At 37.2% G+C, this 18,408-nt stretch overlaps 1 protein-coding gene across 2 annotated transcripts in view; it reads left to right on the forward strand.

Moving 5' to 3' along the window:
- Positions 1-18,408, forward strand: part of Arhgap15 (Rho GTPase activating protein 15) — a 599,688-nt gene that overhangs the window by 341,231 nt on the left and 240,049 nt on the right. For both annotated transcript variants that reach the window (XM_006974294.3, XM_076569381.1), the window contains one exon: positions 4,320-4,442. In XM_006974294.3, coding sequence (XP_006974356.1) covers positions 4,320-4,442 — 123 coding nt within the window. The remainder of the gene's footprint in view (positions 1-4,319; positions 4,443-18,408) is intronic.

Raw genomic sequence — 18,408 nt, forward strand, 5'->3', positions numbered from 1 at the left:
CCATCATTAGCCCAAATGTGTATGCCTTGGGAAGAAAGATACAAAAGCCAAAAAGAAACTTGGTGAATTCCTTTTTCTTTTCCACCAATTTTGAGTAATGTACTGCTAAGAAAGTATCGATACAGAACAACCCCAAATACAAGAAAGTTGTGTTGGAAAACCTGAGTTGAGACAACAGCACACTTGTCAGGACAGCCATTGGGATGGTTTGGGAAGTACCTCAGAACATCTGAGGATAAAGAGCCTGGCTTGACCTTATTTTTGACATTTCTTTCTGGATCTCCTGCTGTGGACACCGTGGGGCGCTAAACTGATTGCATTGACCATCTCTGCCAGCGATGCCCTGATGTCCTTCTTGTTGGAAACTGAAGTGCTGGGGACTCTTGGCTGTTAAGAGGACTCTTAAGCCACACCTGAGGTTGATTCACACAGAATTTTATTAGTAAAATGAAAGGAAGTAGTCTTGAAAGGTGCTCAATGCTGTATTTCTGAGGGTAGCAACTCCTCTCCCTTTTACTGACATTTCTGAAGCCTTAACTCTCCTAGAATTTCCAAATATAAAAAAATAACAATGAAAACATGTAATTGTGACATGGGAATAGTGCGAGAACAGCAGTTTGGCAGGAAAAGGAAATATTTCAAAATAAGTCCCAAGCAAGCAAAGTTCTGGCAGATACACGATCCTGGATTATATTATCCAAACTGTTAGATTCTGGAAGATTTGGGGTTTTCTTTTGTGGTTCCCATACCCTTAATAGAATGGTAGTAGATGACCATCGTCCACACTGTGTGGCCCTTCCCTCCATTACTACTGTGGGAAAGAAGCGCAGGAGAGGCACCAGTGAACTCCCCAGTGGCTGGCCTGGGTATAAGATGTGTGTTGAGCTCACGTTTACCATGACACAAAACGCTATTAACTAAAGATCATCTGAGAAAGCCCACTATCCTAACACCTTCCAAAGCCCAAGACCCCAGCACCTATCTGCCTTAGCACCAATTAAATCTCTCAACTGGTTAAGAATCGTGTTTAAAGGTAGGGCTGCTCGCCTCTGTGTGCTGAGACTTAAACTGCATACTGGTTTTTTTGTTTGTTTGTTTGTTTTTTGTTTTTGTTTGTTTTTAAGATTCTTGGTCTTTGAAAAATAGTCTATTGAGCTTCAAAGAAAATATCACCATCAGTGGAGAAGTAAGAGGAAAACATAAAGGAAATGTGCTTTATTTCCAGAGACCCCAGAAAGCATGTGCAGCCAAGCTAACTTACATGGAGGTGACAATATACAGAATTAAGAGAAATTCCTGTTCTCCTCTGTAAATCAGATTAACTGCTTTAGAATTCAAACCATATCTCTTTCAGCTCTTTTCATTTTCAAATAAAATGTTTAAATGGGAATGGAAAAAAACTGCTCATTGGCTTAACATAAATCTTCAAACTGCAGGAAGTTTCACCCTCAAAAAGTAGCTAAATCTCTGAGGAAAAAGAAAAGGCTGAATTCTATTTTTCATAAATGATGGATTATTGTACCACACTGTGTATTTTCCAGTAAAGTGTCCTTTTATTTGCACTGTGTGATTACAAGTTTCTAAAAGTATGTGTGGGGTCATTGGGTGCTGTGGGAAAATGAAAGGAAGACTGTTCTGTGGGATCAGTAGTGAGATCAGAAGCGAGCTGTCCTGATTATCACAGGCATGTGTTTAAACTTTGCTTTCCTTAATTGCTTATGTTGTATTTACTTAAAATGAACAATTTGGCAAGTTCTTCTCCCTTGACAACAGAAAAGCATAAACTGTTTTATAAGTTTGGCTGTTAAAATCAGATTTGTAAACCACAATATTCAAAGGCTTTTACTGCCGTTCGCAGGGCCCCGGGATGGACCTGTCTTCATAGCCAAGCGTTTCTTACATTTTTATTTTGTATTTATAGCACTTTCTTTCAAGTTATTTGGTTAATAAAAAGTATGCTATATATTACAGTCTTCTACTGACTTTAACGTCTTCATAACTCCCCTTAGAACAAAATTAGCAAAGCAAGGATGGCAAAGGCCTTGCGATCTGACTCGTCCAAGGATGATTATTTATGACTTCAGGAAATGCAAGCTGACACTCAGGAACATCATCATTATAGGCACCTTTGGAGAGTTTGCCTCTGCTAAAAACTGTAATCCTACCCATGATGCTGTTAGGATGTGTAAGAATGAAAGAAGATAAAGCATTTAGAAACCCATTTCCAATTCCCTTACAATCCAATACACCTTACAGACATCTCTCACATGTGGAGCCAGATGGTGGCATTAAATATATATATATATATATATATATATATATATATATATATATATAATTAAGAATATTATCTTTGTAATACCTGGGGGTTCCAAAAAGATATAACTCATTACATAATTATTTTCATAATGTAACATTTGTAGTGTGTGTTTGTGTGTGTAAGCATGTGTGTGTGTGTAAATTTGCAAAGTACTTTCTAGTCACATCATATTTATGAGCTCTGTAATAGCAGACAAAATATATTGCCTGGTCCTACAGTTTTTGATACCCTGTCATGGGAATTGCAAGGGTTTTGAGGTGAGAAAAGAAATGGAAACCAGCATCTTTGGTAACATGGAAAAATTTAATTCAGTTGTTCCATACAATTACCAAGGTGGACTTGAGAATGAAATCTCCCCAAAAACATGTGGTTTTGAAGGACACTAAGTATTCTTTAGCCTCATACACAGAAGTCAGATCTGGAACCTTTGATTACAGTATGTTTTAATATGTATAGTTAAATATTTATAATAGTTAATGCTGTAGTAGTAGTCTACCGTTCTCCCCAGTATTGTAGTCTTAACTATGGTATTAACCTTTCTTACTCATATACCACTGAGGTTCACTGCAATGGCTAGGCTGGAATGTAAGCTGTTCTCTCCATGTGCTGATGAACCTTTTACCACCAAGAAAGGAGAGTTTAAATGTGCCATATTAATGTCCCAATTAGTTTAGGCAATAATCCTCAAGCAAGGACAATTTTGCCTCACTCCAAGGTACATTTGGATATGTCTAGAGGTATTTTTGATTGCCACCCCTGATGAAGAGGTACTGCTGGCAACCTACAGAGATTATGTAAAAAGTCCCTTATAGCTACAACAAAACTCACCTAGCCTAAAACACAGGTAACTGAAAACTTCATTTCAGGTAAAATTATGTATATTATGATCTTTTTCTATGACAAGCGTTGGTTTCAGTTCTATATAGCACCTTATCTCAGGTCTCAACCAATTTTTTAAATTTAATTGAAAAACAAAACTCATCATCTGTCCAACTACCAGGTAGGCAGAATCTTCACCTCCTTCTGCCTTCTCAGCTGGATGCTTCATTCTTGCCTTCTAGCCTGGTCAACTGAAGTTTTCTCCTGCCTGGGGTCCAAGCTGCATCCTTCCGGAGGATGCAGATATACCCTCCCATGACTGATTACAGGATTTCTCACCCTCCGAACAAGGCAGATTTTAAAAACAGACTATGCATTTTTGTCGATAATTGGGTTAAAATAGTGGAGACAGAGCTAGAATATATCTTATCTCACAGACATATCAAATTGCCACCAGTAATTAATAATAACAGCCTTTGAATACGGCTGGACTGTAGGCTCAACGGAAGCCCAGAGCTTATGGGTTACATTTGTCATTGAATTCACAGTCCTCAGTATGGAGTGTAATGATCAGAGGCTTTTGTTCGGGACTGAGACTGACACACACTTGACTGAGAATAGAACTAAGATCTGAGGGCAGAGGAATTAGAGGAATGTGGAAAATTCTGAGGCAAATTTTATGAATTTGAATAAGAATTGGCTGCATCCCAGGAAAAGAAATCACATGAGTTAATATAAAAAAGAAGAGTAACAAAATCATTTGGGCGTGCAAAACTTTCAAAACAACACCTTATGTAGATAGAGCATGTAATCAACATTAATTGAAATTAACAGAGCTAAAGCAGTCCTCCAATTTAGGTTCCTTTTCTCCGGCTGTAATTTAGATACAAGGAAGTGGAATTCTCTAGAGGAAGGTTTCTATGTTAAACATAAGGAGTGGAAATAGAAATGAATTGTAGCTAGCCCTTTTCTCTTGGCACATTGGGTAATGCTAGCACAATGCTTTCGTGTGGACAAATTTTATTCCTCCGGCCGGCCTACCTAGACAGAAGGGCCCTGGTTGCCATCCAGGTGGTTACTCTGTAACTTCTCTCACTTGTTTTTACACAAAGTAATAATCATAAGCAAAACGGTAGAAAAAATTTTTTAAAAAAATTCTAACTTTGTTTTTAATCCCCAGTGTTCCGGCTGCATCACAGTGCTTCTGATACAAGTGACAAAAACCGTGTGAAAAGCAGACTGAAGAAGTTCATCTCTCGAAGACCTTCTTTAAAAACTTTGCAAGAAAAGGGAATCATTAAAGGTATGGGACAGTGTAGTTTTCGTGGGATGTTCTGTAACAGAAGAAAATACAGTTGTCCAGAAAAATGACCCTTGAGTAAATAAAGTTGGTGGTGTGAGATTATAGAGAAAAGAAATACCCAGAGTTGGCCTCGGAGGACCCGGCCTCTGCACCAGGAGCAGAGAAGTGATGTCCTGGGAGATGGCCCATGAGAATGACAGCATGTTCCCATGGGTCTGTACTGTTTATATCTGTTGTTCCAGCATACTTAATATCAGTAGTCCTTTTCACTGTCAAATATGTCCTGATTTAAATAACAGGATCTAGTCACTGAAACCAGAGTTTTAGAGAATGCTAGGAAAAAAACCATAGACACCTAGAGGATGACAGTTCAACATGAAGGAGATACCTCTGCAAATATGTCTCAGGTAGAGGAAAAAAAAATTCTAAACTGTGCTAGCAATGTATTGGAAAGACAGTTCCAAGTATTACAATAATCAGAATTCAGGCTTTGTATCTACCAGTTAATCCTGTTGACAGTGTAGAAGGGAATTTCCTGAATCTCAGCTTCCCCATGTGTTAAATGGGAATAATTATACACACCTTGGGAAAACAGTCAGCACACTGCCAAGTCAACTTCATTGAGTAACCTTCAATCAGTTCTACCTTTGAGTCTATCCTATAGTTAATCTAATTTTAGAAAGACTCAGGTGTAAGTTATCTGTCTTCTTAAGAGACATAGAAAATTCATTAGCAACTCACACAATGCCAACTTCACCTAAAGCTTAAATTTAAATTTGTGTGTGTGTGTGTGTGTGTGTGTGTGTGTGTGTGTGTGTGTGTGTGTGTGTGTGTGTGTGTGACTGCAGTAAAATGGACAGCTTCTTCATTCAATGGTAGGATCTGGTTCCAATCAGGTGAGCAAATTCGCCTCACCAGCGCCCTCTAGAATGGTCTGAATTTGCAGCCCCTGAGCCAATGCAAATACAATTGCTCTAACTGATGTATGCCTGCTTTCCTATCTGGAGCCCCATTGAGGTCTCATCATCGCTCACCGATGAGTCAGTATTCATTAGCAGAGCTATGGAAAATCTATGTGTAATTCTGATTTGATAAGCTTCCATTGTTGTCTTCAGTGGCATCTTTTTTTCCAAATACAGATCAAGTTATGCAAATGTAGTCACTTCCTGGCTTGTTTCAATTTTATCTGTGAACTTTTCTCAAGGCTTTTGCTGAGATTTTTTTTCCAGCTGGATAAATGGCATTAAACCAATTTTTAAAAGTATCTGGCGAGTCAAATACAGCACTTCAGCACAATTTTCATAGTTAAGACAGAGTTAGGAGAGAAGGTAAAATCAAAATTTTAATCAGTTAAGAAAAATTATATAAAATAAAAGATGAATAGTTAAACTGCTAATTTCACCCAGCAGGGAAAAAGAAAAGAAAGTGAACTCTCTCAGGGGGAAGAATATTTAGAAAGAGTGCTAATGTTCTCTATAAATGAATCTATGATGCATTTTTTAAGGAGTGTTTGTGTCGCATTCTTTAAAGTGACCTTCTAGATGTGGAGATCAGACCCACAGCCATAGTGGGGTAAGCTGTCCTTTCGTTTCGACTCTCCATACCCAGAGTTGATTTGTCAGGGCCCTGACCACTTTTCAGTGTTTGCTCTCTTATGTACTTGTTTCCAAAGGTAGAGGGGACTTAGCTCTGACTTTAACCAATCCTCACTGAACACCGCTGTGAGGACAGAAGCCAGTGCCTTGTAGACTCTGGTGCTCAGTGTAATGTCCACAAAGCACACAGAGTCCCATGCCCTTCATGCAAAACCTATTCTTTGAACCATGGAGACCTGGCAGGATGTGACTGCACAGGCTAAAATCTAGATCTGGAATGTGACTTGATGTGGAGGAACTTTATAATTTTTTAAAATATAGCTATTGGGAAAAATACAGTGATACCAAATATAATGGCAAGTCACAGATAACCTCTGAAATTGCCCAAATGGATTTGCATTGCCTAAGGGAGGAAGGAGCCCTTTTCAGTCAGTTTATTAATGAGCTGCACACTGGACACACAACTTGAATCAGTTTAATATGTAGAGTGTGAGCAAAGAGGTGCATGCTAGGGTAATAGGTGTGGTTGCAAATAACTGCAACTCATTTATGGAATTGAATAGCTCTTTTAGATTCATTCAAGTTTCTCTGTTGTAATCTTTCAAATAATGGCATTGGATATTCATGCATAGGAATCATTCGGGTTTAGAGCTTTTAGAAAAGGTAACAATTGTTTAGTGTTTGGGCTTTTGTTGCTTTATTTAGGAACACCCAATGCTTCCTGATATAAAAAAAAAAAATAGAACTGTGTGCTTAGAAAATTGTTTTATTCATCTTACTATGGAACCCAAGTGAAATTAATTTTGCTTCTATGTTTAATCATTAGTACATGAAACTACTTAAAGACTTAAAGATGACAGAGGAATCTCAGAATGTGTGGTGTTAGACAATGTTTCTAGCTCCACTCCCACTTTGCTCTTAAGGGAATGTCACACTGGTTTCTATTCACGGAACTTCTGGAGGTGAGCTCCTTATCTGTGTGATGGTTGTGTGGGTGCAGACTTGTTCATTAATATCTTTCACATCTTCAATGTTGACTAGTCTGTCAGTATCTTTTGTATCTTTAATGTTGTAGTATCTTGCTTTATCATTCTCAAAGTTCTTGAACAATGCCTTGGCTGACGGGTCCCACAAGGGATAATGTCCGTGTTTCCCAAGGTTATGTTTAACCAGTTAAAATCAATCTGATTTTTTTTTAATTGTGACTTTTCTGTGCAGCTCCCACTCACAACAGTTCTTCTCTTTTTTCTGGTCTTGCTAACTTGGCTTTTGTTCCATCAACTGCTTTTTCATCTCTCTTTGATCTACTCTACCACCCTTTCTTTTCTCCTCTGGATATCTTCTAAATTCATAAAGCATTCTCAGCTTGGAATGCTGTCTCATTACCTTCTGGTTTTGCTCTGAGTGTTCTGGGTTGTATTTGTTCTCCTGCAAACCTCATGATTACTGCTTCTTATTCTAATCTGTTTGTTATTATATGAAACGAGAATCATTAACTCATTTTGAAAACACCTTCAATATAGCTACCATTTGGAGGGTTTGTTTGATTGTATGGTTGTTTTGAAAGAAGACTGTAGCAGGAATCTTAAAAGTTCTTATTAAAAAAATCAAACCCGAGGCGAGTTATTGGGGTCCATGCCGGTAGATCAGAGAGACAGAACAAACCATAGCTATCTCACCTCACCAGTTCCTCAGCTGGTCCTGTTTCCTCAGACTGGAGGCCTCTGAGTCCTCATCCAGAATGAATCTCAGCTGAACTGTGTTGCTCCAAAGCCTGAAAGCTTAACCAGCCACATGCTTACTAGCCAAAAGCCTAACCAGCCAAATGCCCCTAGTTTCTGGTCCTCACGCCTTATATATCTTTCTACTTTCTACCACCACTCCCTGGGATTAAAGGCTGGCTTTCTGGGATTAAAGGCGTGTCACCATGCTTGTCTATTTCCAATGTGGCCTTGAACTCACAGAGATCCAGAGGGATTTCTATCTCTGGAATGCTAGGATTAAAGGCGTGTGCTATCACTGACTAACTAGTGGCTTGTCTGTTCTCTGACCCCAGGTAAGTTTATTAAGGTACACGATATTTTGGTGAACACAATACCACCACAGAAGACCTCAGATTTCCACCAACCCAACTGGGGCAAGGGCTTGTATTTGTTTGTTTGGTGTGTGTGTGTGTGTGTGTGTGTGTGTGTGTGTGTGTGTGTGTGTGTGTTGCTTGGGATCATACTACAAAAGCACTTTATTACTAAGTTCATCCCCCAGCTAATGCCCATATACTGTATCAGTAGTTCAGTTGGATATAAAATTCCACTGCTTCTACAAGATAGAATTAAATGCTCTACTTTTATAATTGTTCACCTTTATATAGTAATGGTTACTTTTTTGTCTCTTAAATTAAAATCATTTGGTATTTTGTGTTTACGTTTTATAAACAAGATAATGTATATAGTTGACAACACTTGTCTAATTTATTCTGCTTAGCACTTAATCCCGAGGATAATGATTCCTTTCAACTCTGAAATGCTCTTCTCTTTGTTTGGGTGTTGACACATTCCTCCCACGTGTGTCCTGTTCCTCTCTGAGTTCTTGTCTCACTGTTAGATCACAAGAATGAATTGCTTTTCCAGTCTTACTTTTTCTCCTAGCCTGAAAGAATTCTCGGTCTTACACCTCAGTCTTTATATTATATGTTTGGCAATAATTCTTTCTCTGGACTTCTTTATTTTTTTCTCTGTTTTTTTTTTTTTTGGTTTTTTTTTGTTTTTGTTTTTGTGGTTTTTTTTTTCATATCTCATTCTCTTCCACATATGAGAATAAACTTGGCATCACTTGGCGACAGTCACTAACTAAGCACTTAGCACTTAGTATGTTTCTTTTCACTGATGTAAAACTACATATATGTGTATGTTTTTTCTTTAACTTATATCAAGACATAAATTAGAAATTTTTGTTGCTTTGGAATTTTGATTTTTTAAATTTTGAAATACTATCTTTCATTCTTGGAGTCATTCATTTCATTTGAGTCCTTCTGTTTACTTATTTTGTTGTATTTCTATCAAATCAATTATTTTGCTCAAATGTCAGGCAAATCCCTTAGGAAGGCAAGGACACTGAGCATACCGGTTTCAAGAAAAGTGAGCTGAGAACTTGGGCTTGCCTTTCTAACTCTCTTAATATCTGTTAGAAAAGTCTATTCCCATAAATAAATAAATAAAGTGTGTAATCTTTATTTGTAAGTTGGCATGTGCTACTTTCTTTCCCAGTTATATTCACTTGCATCATGTCAGTTGACTGCAGGGACATTTAAGTAATTACCCACACAAGCACGACTAATTGTTTCAAATTGCTGTCAAAGAAGAAAATGTCTTTGAAAAATCACAGTGCTTTTGTAAAATATATCAGTTATTGAGAAATAAATATTCACCATTCATACTGCAAATATAAGTCAGTCCTATGTTTCCCAGGTGGGGTTATGAATACGAAAACAATTGAGTTAAAGGAAAGTGTTTTTAAATAATTTTGTAGAACTTATAGATGACAGAATAACCTTGTTATCACACTGTTAATAGCAGAAAAAAAAAATCTATCTGAGCATCAGTACAAGGCAGCTTTCAGTAGAGACATGTTCAACTTTGCCACCTCTCACTATGAGGCTGAGAATAATTGTATTTGGATTTATACACTAGGGCGTGGGTCCATCATTACTTGGGCATGAAGCACTCTCACAGCTTCCACAATATGCACTAATGTGCTTAAAAATATCTTATAAATCTTCTTTTCTTCAAACTTCTTTATGGCGTATAATTGAACTGTGATCCTTATATGTGAGCTATGTCATGATTTAATATTAGCCAAAATTAATAGCCAACCTTAAGCTTCTTTATCTTGGCCTACAAGCTTCCTGGTTTCTTTGCGTTAATAGGTCTTGGGCAGTTTCTGTTATTTAAAGGCTCTTAGGAGTAAATGTATTGGTAATAGAGTACCACATAGCTAGCTTTTGTTCAATAATAAAATTTGGGTTACCATGAGAAATGAAGAAATTCTGGAAATCATGCACCTGGGTAACCTATGTCTTTTAACAGCCTGTTAACCAGGGAGGAAATGGTCAGGTCTTATGGGATATTAAAACCATATCAACTTTGGGACAATGAAAGAAAATGAGATCCAGAAATGGAAATATCTAGTTAGGTAAGAGAAAAACAATGAGCCAGTTTAAGAAATTGATTTGCTTGTGGTTCAAGGATTTATTTTTTTATGGGAAGAGACTTTTCTTACAGATATTAGCAGAGTGTAATATTATTTAAGAATATAACATATATTTATATATACATACTCTTCCCTCCAGATCCATGAGCTTGGGTTTGACCAAAATGAATTGAAAATTTTAGAGAAAAGTGTTATTTGTCTTTTAGTCAGTGATTTCCAAGCACCATCCCCTGACAGAACACATTGCTATTATATAGAGAATTTAGACATATACTCTTTAGGGCTAGTAGAATTCTAGGACCAGTTAGGAATATTGTATTTGATTCTTCCATCTGGAAGACTGTCAGGTTTCTGTGAAGTAAGAAGTAGAGAGACTGAAAAGATTTCTCAGTACTTAAGACCACTGGTTGTTCTTTTGGAAGACACAAGTTCAATCTTCAGCACCCACCTGGCGTCACTGCAGCTCCAGGTGATCTGACACCTTCTGGTCTCTGAAGGAACTGCACACTTGTGGTGCGCAGACATGCATGTAAGCAAAGCACCCATACACATAAAATAAAAATAAATAAAATTTGAAAATAAAAGAAATTGAAGATGAGGACCAAAAAAGGAAGCAGTAGTAGATAGTGTTGGGCTTGGTTTCATCCTGTGAATGTATGCCATGCTTTAAGCATACACTGTTACACTAACTCAAAATGTGTATGGGTATACATCTGTGTATATGTGTTTATGATCAAAATAGCCCATCATTGCACAACCCAAAGTGGATAAAACTCTCTAAAATTCTTGACTAATTGTAGATGACCAAAAGTCAGGCTGATAGGCTGTTTCTTTCAGGTGTCAGAAGGCTGCTGCACAAGTAGTTCATGAATATTTTTGTACCTCTCATCTTATCTAAATCTTTCGTCTCTGAAAAGACATAAGACCTTTGTCAGAACTCAGAACCCTCTTCCCACCTTCCCATGGCCTCTGTGGACCTGTGAACAAGATCCAAAGCCAGTTCTAAATACTGAGTTTTTCCCCTATAGTTTTTATAATTCTACTCTCCATACAAAGTGTTAGTTGCTGATTTTATTTTTTTAAGTTGCTAATTCCAGGAGATTGAAGCATCATTTTATCCTGATCTAGAGAAGGAACAAATATAGAAATAAATGTTTTATATGCAGCCAGGCAGATGAATTTACCACATATCTGAGAATTGGGGTCTACCCTGTCCTTATGCATGATATAAGTAAGATTTAAGAATCTATAGCATGTGTATGTTGAGTGTGACTCTAAAAATCACCCACACCAGAGCTCTCACAGCAAGTATCTCATCAGGGACAATGTTCAGCAGATGTGCTAGACTGCTACAAGCAAGGAAGTATTGATGTCAACATTTCATCTTGACATATCCTAAGATTAAGGGAGTGTTCTCAGTATCCTTTAGCATCACTGACAGTTTGCCTTACAAACACCCCCAAATTCATATCTATAGTAAATCACTGTATCTATAATAGATCAACAATACCCCATAAATTTCCAAAACAAAAATAAAGAAATTGCATCACTGTTTTTCTAAATAAAGTAACTTTCTTCTGTTTTATTGCTCTACCTTATTAATGATTTAAAATTAACTATGCTCAAGCCAGGTGTAGTGGTGCTTGCTCTGGGTCCCTCATGCTCTGGAGGCTGTTATAAGAGGCTTATTTCAGCCCAGGTGCTCAAAGCCAGCCTGGGCAACATGGTGTGAACCAGTCTTAAAAGAAAATACGTCAGCCAGCCCCTATAAAATTTATTCATTAGGAAAACAGTCCCAATTGCAAATGCTCTTTTCCTGCATTGTTACTTTTGTCTGTGGCAGGAAGTCAATATGTTTGACCAGAATTTGATTAATCACAATTATCTGTCTCTCCATGCCAGCCAAACTACAATATGGAGAGGTGTATCTCTCAGATATTCTTTGAAATGATCTGTGTTGCTCCAAGTATGTACTATCAAAGCATTTTCTGGGGCAACAGATCGGAAAACATAAACTTTATGTAGTATTGCTCCTCCTCAGCTATGTCTCTTTAATATGTTCTTTCTTTTTGAAGATAAAAGTACATAAAAGAGTTCTGGGAAAGCGGCTAAATGTCATAAACACCCTGCACTCCCTCCCCCAGGGCTCCATCGCCCAAAAGTTAGGAATGGTTTGATGGAAGTGGTGACTGCCTTGATCTTGTTGGAATACTCCTCCTTCAATGTCATCTTCTGTCTGCAGGAGGCAGATCCTGCCTTGCAGTCACTCCTGGGAGGGAACGAGGTATTTCTGGCAGCCATGTTTTCCAAACACAACATTGAGACACATGGCCTGACAGTGACATAATATTTGAAGTAGAGGCCGTGCTCAAAGATCCAGAACATATGGTTATTTTCTTATAAAAAAAAAAAAAAGGCGACCATTTGAGACACTTTCTAGATTTTAAGGCACAAAAGGCACATTCCCTCTTCCTTTATTCCCATTTTTCAAAAACTTTACATACAGATCCCAAAAGTAACCAGCTTTTCCTTAAATGTACTTCTTAGGGTGCTTGCAAGCCAGCCTGTTGATGACAGAGCTGAACCCTTAGCCATCAAGAAAGAAATGCAAAGCAGACTGCCGAGCATATTATGAATATATTGCTCTCCTTAAAGTGGCTAGCTGGTTTTTCACACTGGAGTATTGACTAACTGTCTGTGCTTGATGTATGCTTTACCAGCCTGTGCCGACTTATGGGTAGAGCTTAACTTGTTAGCTCTGCTTTTGCAGCCCATTCAGAATAACTACAGATGCCTGGAGATATTAAAATTGACTGCTCAAATGGACTCAGTGTGGGAGTTTCATTGGTTTTAAATTGATAACAGCTGAAAGAGTGCATGATTAAAATGTACATGGGCATAGGACATATGAACTCTCAGGAAGAGACTCCAGTACTGTGGGAAATGTTTTTTTCTTTCTTTTTTCTACTATAGTTACTTTCAAGCAATCTTTGTCTAAATTTTAAATTGTGCAAAAATACTCAGGAGCTTAAAGAAGAAATAATTCTTCATAAAATGAGTTATATTTTGTACAGTAGGTTTCTAAGCTGTAGGGAACGTTTAACTTAAGTAGCATTCCAGAAGGTGGTAATCGTGTCTATTTCCCAGACATTTGAGTTAAATAACCTGTATAGGAAGCATAAACTGTCATAATAGAAGGGTTGGAGTGTCTTGTATATCTCTTTCTTTAACTCATAAAAGCCAGAGGCCCTAAGTGCCTTATCACAGATAAGTTAAACAAAACCTCATCCTCACTTCCTTATTTCCCTGGGAAATGTTATTATTGTTTCCATTATTTAAAAACATGTCTTAAATATCTTTCTTCTCAAACAAGAAAAAGAGAAGAATGTACAAGAGGAATAGGGAAACTTTTTCTTCCTCCTAAAATTAGCTGCACCTTACACAAAGCAAGTTCTATTAAATGTGTTTTTACAATTTAATAGTAGCTGGGGAAAAGACCCAGTAAAGAAAAGAATTCAGAAGTATTTAAAGTTTATAAGAAATATCTGTTTATAATACATGCCTTCTATAACATATTTTTCCAAGAATCCAGGCCTTTTCTATACAATTCTCTACCTTAACTATGCTCTATATTCAAATATCTCTGCTATCTTACCTTTGATATTCCATTAAAAATGTTACACACATTTCATAGAGCTAACCAAGAAAGCATTTGAATCTGCTGAGGAAGTATAAAGCTGAATAATATATACCAATCTCACTTTAATATTTTGAGATAAAAATCTAAATCACTCTGCCCATTAGCATATTCCCAATTTCACAGCCGTTATTTGCCTAGTTTTAAACAAGAGTTTCAAATACATTAGGTAATAATTTTAGTAGAAAATTATATGTTAGCTCAGACATGTAAGAAAACCAAACATAAATGATGTTCTAATTCAGGAAACAAAATAAATCATGAATGTTTTGGTTGATATGTGTAAGAAAATCTGTTATGTATTTAATTCTTAAACTTTGTTCAGAAGTATAATCTTGGATACTGTTTACTTCTTGAATTTTGCCCAAATTATTCTCTACAGCTAGACAAAATCATTAAATTACCTAGCTTGACACCTTTCTAAGATACACACAACTGTTGGATTGTGCTTTTGCTATGGTAGATACCTTGTGCAGATAGTCACCTAAGAACCTACCACCAAGACTGATGTTTCCATAGGACATGATGCCCTTAAAAGAAGAGCAAAAGATGAATTCCAATTTCTTTCAATGGTTGTTGAACTCCAATACTTTAATGATTTTCTTATCTAACCATATTAGACAGGAGGGAAATTTTAGAGGAGATGTCATCCAAGTTAAACACATGTGAAAGCTGTTAACTAGAATATATCACTTCTAACATGTCCCTTTGAACTTACAACTCAAATTCATAAGAGAAAAGGAAAAGACAGAGTGGGAAGAGACCTGGCCTTAGTTAACCTCACAATGAAGAAATGTGTCACATGACTGGAGGTTCAGAAATAAAAAAGTAGATGGTCTGAAAATAATGTCCAGAGGATATCTATTAAGATATTAATCTTGAGGTTCCAAATAAGCTAAATGGCAGAAAAACCAATACCCCTGAATTCCCTCATACATGTTCTTGTGAAGGGCAGGACACTGTGTACCTCCCCATTTCAAATGCACTAAAGCTTTAAGCATGCTCCAATTTTTTTCTTATAATTAATTGGTATGCACTATTCAATATTATGTAAAGGGTCTGATAGGACCTCATTTAGTGTTGTTCTAAAGACAAATAGCATGCCAAAAGAATAGAGCCTGTTTTAGTTATGAATCTGTTCACATAATTATCAGTTGATAAAGAAAAAACATATTAGAAAAACAAGCAGGTTAAACCCTTCATCAAACAGACTTCCAGACTTGGTATGGTGGCATATGCCTTTAAGCTCAGCACAGCACTTGGGAGAAAGAGATGGGCTTATCTCTGCATTTGAGGCTAGCCTGGCTAATGTATTGAATTCCAACCCAGTCAGGGATACACACTGAGATGCTTGTAGGTTCAGTAAGTAATCTGGAAGAAAACATATTCTATGGCAATATACAGTTGAACATAGAAGCATAAATGGGTAGGCATGTAAATAAGGTTGGTGGAACTCAACTCAAGATGCCACAGTGACATGTAGAAAGTATTACCAACATGACTATTCAGTGTGAGAGCTGGAAAATAAAAACTTGCTTACAGATCAGGATACTGCAGGAGGAAATATGCCTTTGCCCCAGAAGAGGGTGAAAGAACACAAGTGACTGGTGGTGAATATAGAACACACAGACTTGGTTCAAGACAAAATAATTCAGTGGAGAATGATTTGGGATACATTGCCTGGAGAATTCTATGAATGAAAATAAGCACTTCAAGGTAAAATCTTAGTGGAAAGATTTTCCATATTATAGCCAAAGACATCTCTCTATACCCACAATCAGTAACTACAGTGTGAATTTTATCAAAAGCCTAGATGAAGCCTTGTCTGAGGTTACTTCCTGGTGGCCCAGATGTGAATCTCCAAAAAGCTGCTGTAGACATGACCATTGACCTTCAGGTTCATGTGCAGATGTTGACCTTTGGCACTCATCTAGGACCTGAAATTAAGAATCCTTACTAGTTAGTCAAGTGTACCCTCTAAAGGTCATAAATAGCCTCTACTGGAAAAGACATAAGCCTACCATCCCCATGATAACCAGACTTGAGACTCAGACTCAAAATACATGTAAAAAAAAAATTCATCTCTTTCTTGAAAGAAAATGATAATCATAAAAGCTATACTTAGCTTTGCAATATTAGGCACATTTGAAATAATTACATATTTGGACATTGATTTCTCTCCTTGAGTGTGGTAACTGATAAGGTGCTAGGTAATGGCAAAGTACAGGTTAGCCAAGATTCTTGCTATTCTAGTCAGAGGACAATCTTATTTTATTGTTGCTGTTTTGTTTAGTTTTGTTTTTATTGAGGAAAAGAGTGTATTTTGAACCATCAAGATACTGAATTTTAAAATAGATTTGAAGTCTAGTTTTATCTTTATTGCTTACATGTTTTGTAAATTTGGGCAAGGTGATGAAATTATCTGTCTTCACACATTCCAAATAATACCTCTTAGGATTGTTGACATTTTATAAAGAGCAATTACTGTAACAAATACTGACTACTAATTTTATTCTCTGCTTCTAAGTCTCATCCTGCTGGTATATAGCATTCTCCTGATCATAGAGAACACACTCTTTATTTGTCAAAACTGATTGATCCTTGTAGATTGTGACACTCCACTAATTAAGGCAGCATCTTAAATATTGTGTGGACCTTGCTTCATGATGAATCAGAGAATGGGCTTGCATTTCTTTCTGCTTTAATTCTGATAGTTATTCAGATTGCCTACTGACATATATACATCAAAACATTGTGTTACTAGAGGGTATAAACCTCCATAAAGCTCCCCAAATGTGAATGAGGAAGATGAATGTTCAAAAATATAGTGTAATATATCAAATGCTTTAAGGAGCATTCAGGTCACAAATTTGGGGTAAATTACAAGCAGAAATGATGGGGAAGATTAATATTTTCTTTATCCCTTGTTCTTTAGGCTAAGTCTCTGCATTTGGACTTTGGAGAAAGAAATGGACAAGACATTTGAGTTGTGCTACTTTAGGATAGCCTTGAGAACACAGTGATTGGTTAGGCTAAAATGCTGAGGATTTCATTATAACAATGATTTGTTGTAGGTGTTTTTGAACCACTCTAAGCTAAATAAGCTTGTACAAAAGGCTTATTTGTACAATTTTTCTATTGGTTGAAATTTTTAGCATTTTATTTACTTTAAAACATTTACTAAGGACTTATCATGTACCAAACAATATATAATTACTGGGGTCACAAAGATAAGTAAGTTGTGCCTCCCTTCGGCAAAATCAGCCTTTTCACCTCTGCTACAGAAGAACATTCTAATTCAGCAATTGCATGTGCACAGACAACACACCCATCTCCACTAGAAGGTTGATGGAAAGACTGGAAAGAGGTATCATTGAACTGTTTGCATTAGGTGCTGTGACCTAGTTTTACTTGAATCTTATAAAATCCTAACAGAACTATGTGAATGGCTCTCTCCTGCAGAAACACAATTTCCCAGTTACCAATAGGAGTTGTTAGAGTACACTGCCTAGAATGAGGACTATCATGTGGCCCTCCTGTCTTTTATTTCCTCCTTTAGACAGTGTTATTTACACGCTGCCCAAAGAAAGAATACCACTACAACTGGGCAAACAGCATCCTTGAGAGTGAGCTGTTTTTCTGCCTAGAGCAACTAAGCTTGCAGAAGCTCCCAGGTGCCCGCACATGCTCAATCCCTCCTGTTGATCCTGTGTGCAACAGAGAATGCAAGAAGATTGCTCTTTGCTCTTCCCCATGTGTATGTGCAGATGGTTTTCAAAGACCCATAGCATCACTCTGAGGCTTTGAATCTCACAAGGTGAGAAATTGCTCGATTTCTTGATTTCTTTGTGTCTAAAGCTCTTTCCTTAACAGAATTCATTCCTAGCCCCAGGATATAGCTGTAGTACATGTACCCTTTGTCCTTTCTTAGAACTCTCATTGACTTCAGCAAGTTTACAGACAATACTTCTGCTAATATCAACACTTACAGGAAAACATAAAGGGTGGTAGACATCACTCTGCAGTCATTCTGTGTTCAGTAGACACTTTCAGCTGAGTAGTCCATCCCATCTCTATAGCTCCTTCACATCCCAGAATTCCCATTGCCTGGATAATCACTGGGTCTGAAGAGCAGCCTTGACCCAGAAAATGTGCAAGATACAAAATGGCCTCTCACAATGGGATGCCTAGTCATTCAATTTTGGGGGTTAATATTAGGTAGAATAAAGTGTTTTGGAAATGCCTTTGAATTATCCTTTTCTGCACTAAGAGCTGGAAAAAGAAAAATGAGAAAAACACAGTATTTGACTAGAAACCCAAAAAAGACAACTTGTTTTGAGAAATGTGTGCATCATGGCCTTCTAATTTGGGCTCATAATCCCTTCTCTCCAATTACATTGCTGGAACTGGTGTTCTGTTTCTTTATACAGAATAACTAGTGAGCCACCTTGCTCCGAACAACCTACAG

This window comes from Peromyscus maniculatus, chromosome 4 (genome assembly GCF_049852395.1).
Source record: "Peromyscus maniculatus bairdii isolate BWxNUB_F1_BW_parent chromosome 4, HU_Pman_BW_mat_3.1, whole genome shotgun sequence".
NCBI lineage: Eukaryota > Metazoa > Chordata > Mammalia > Rodentia > Cricetidae > Peromyscus > Peromyscus maniculatus.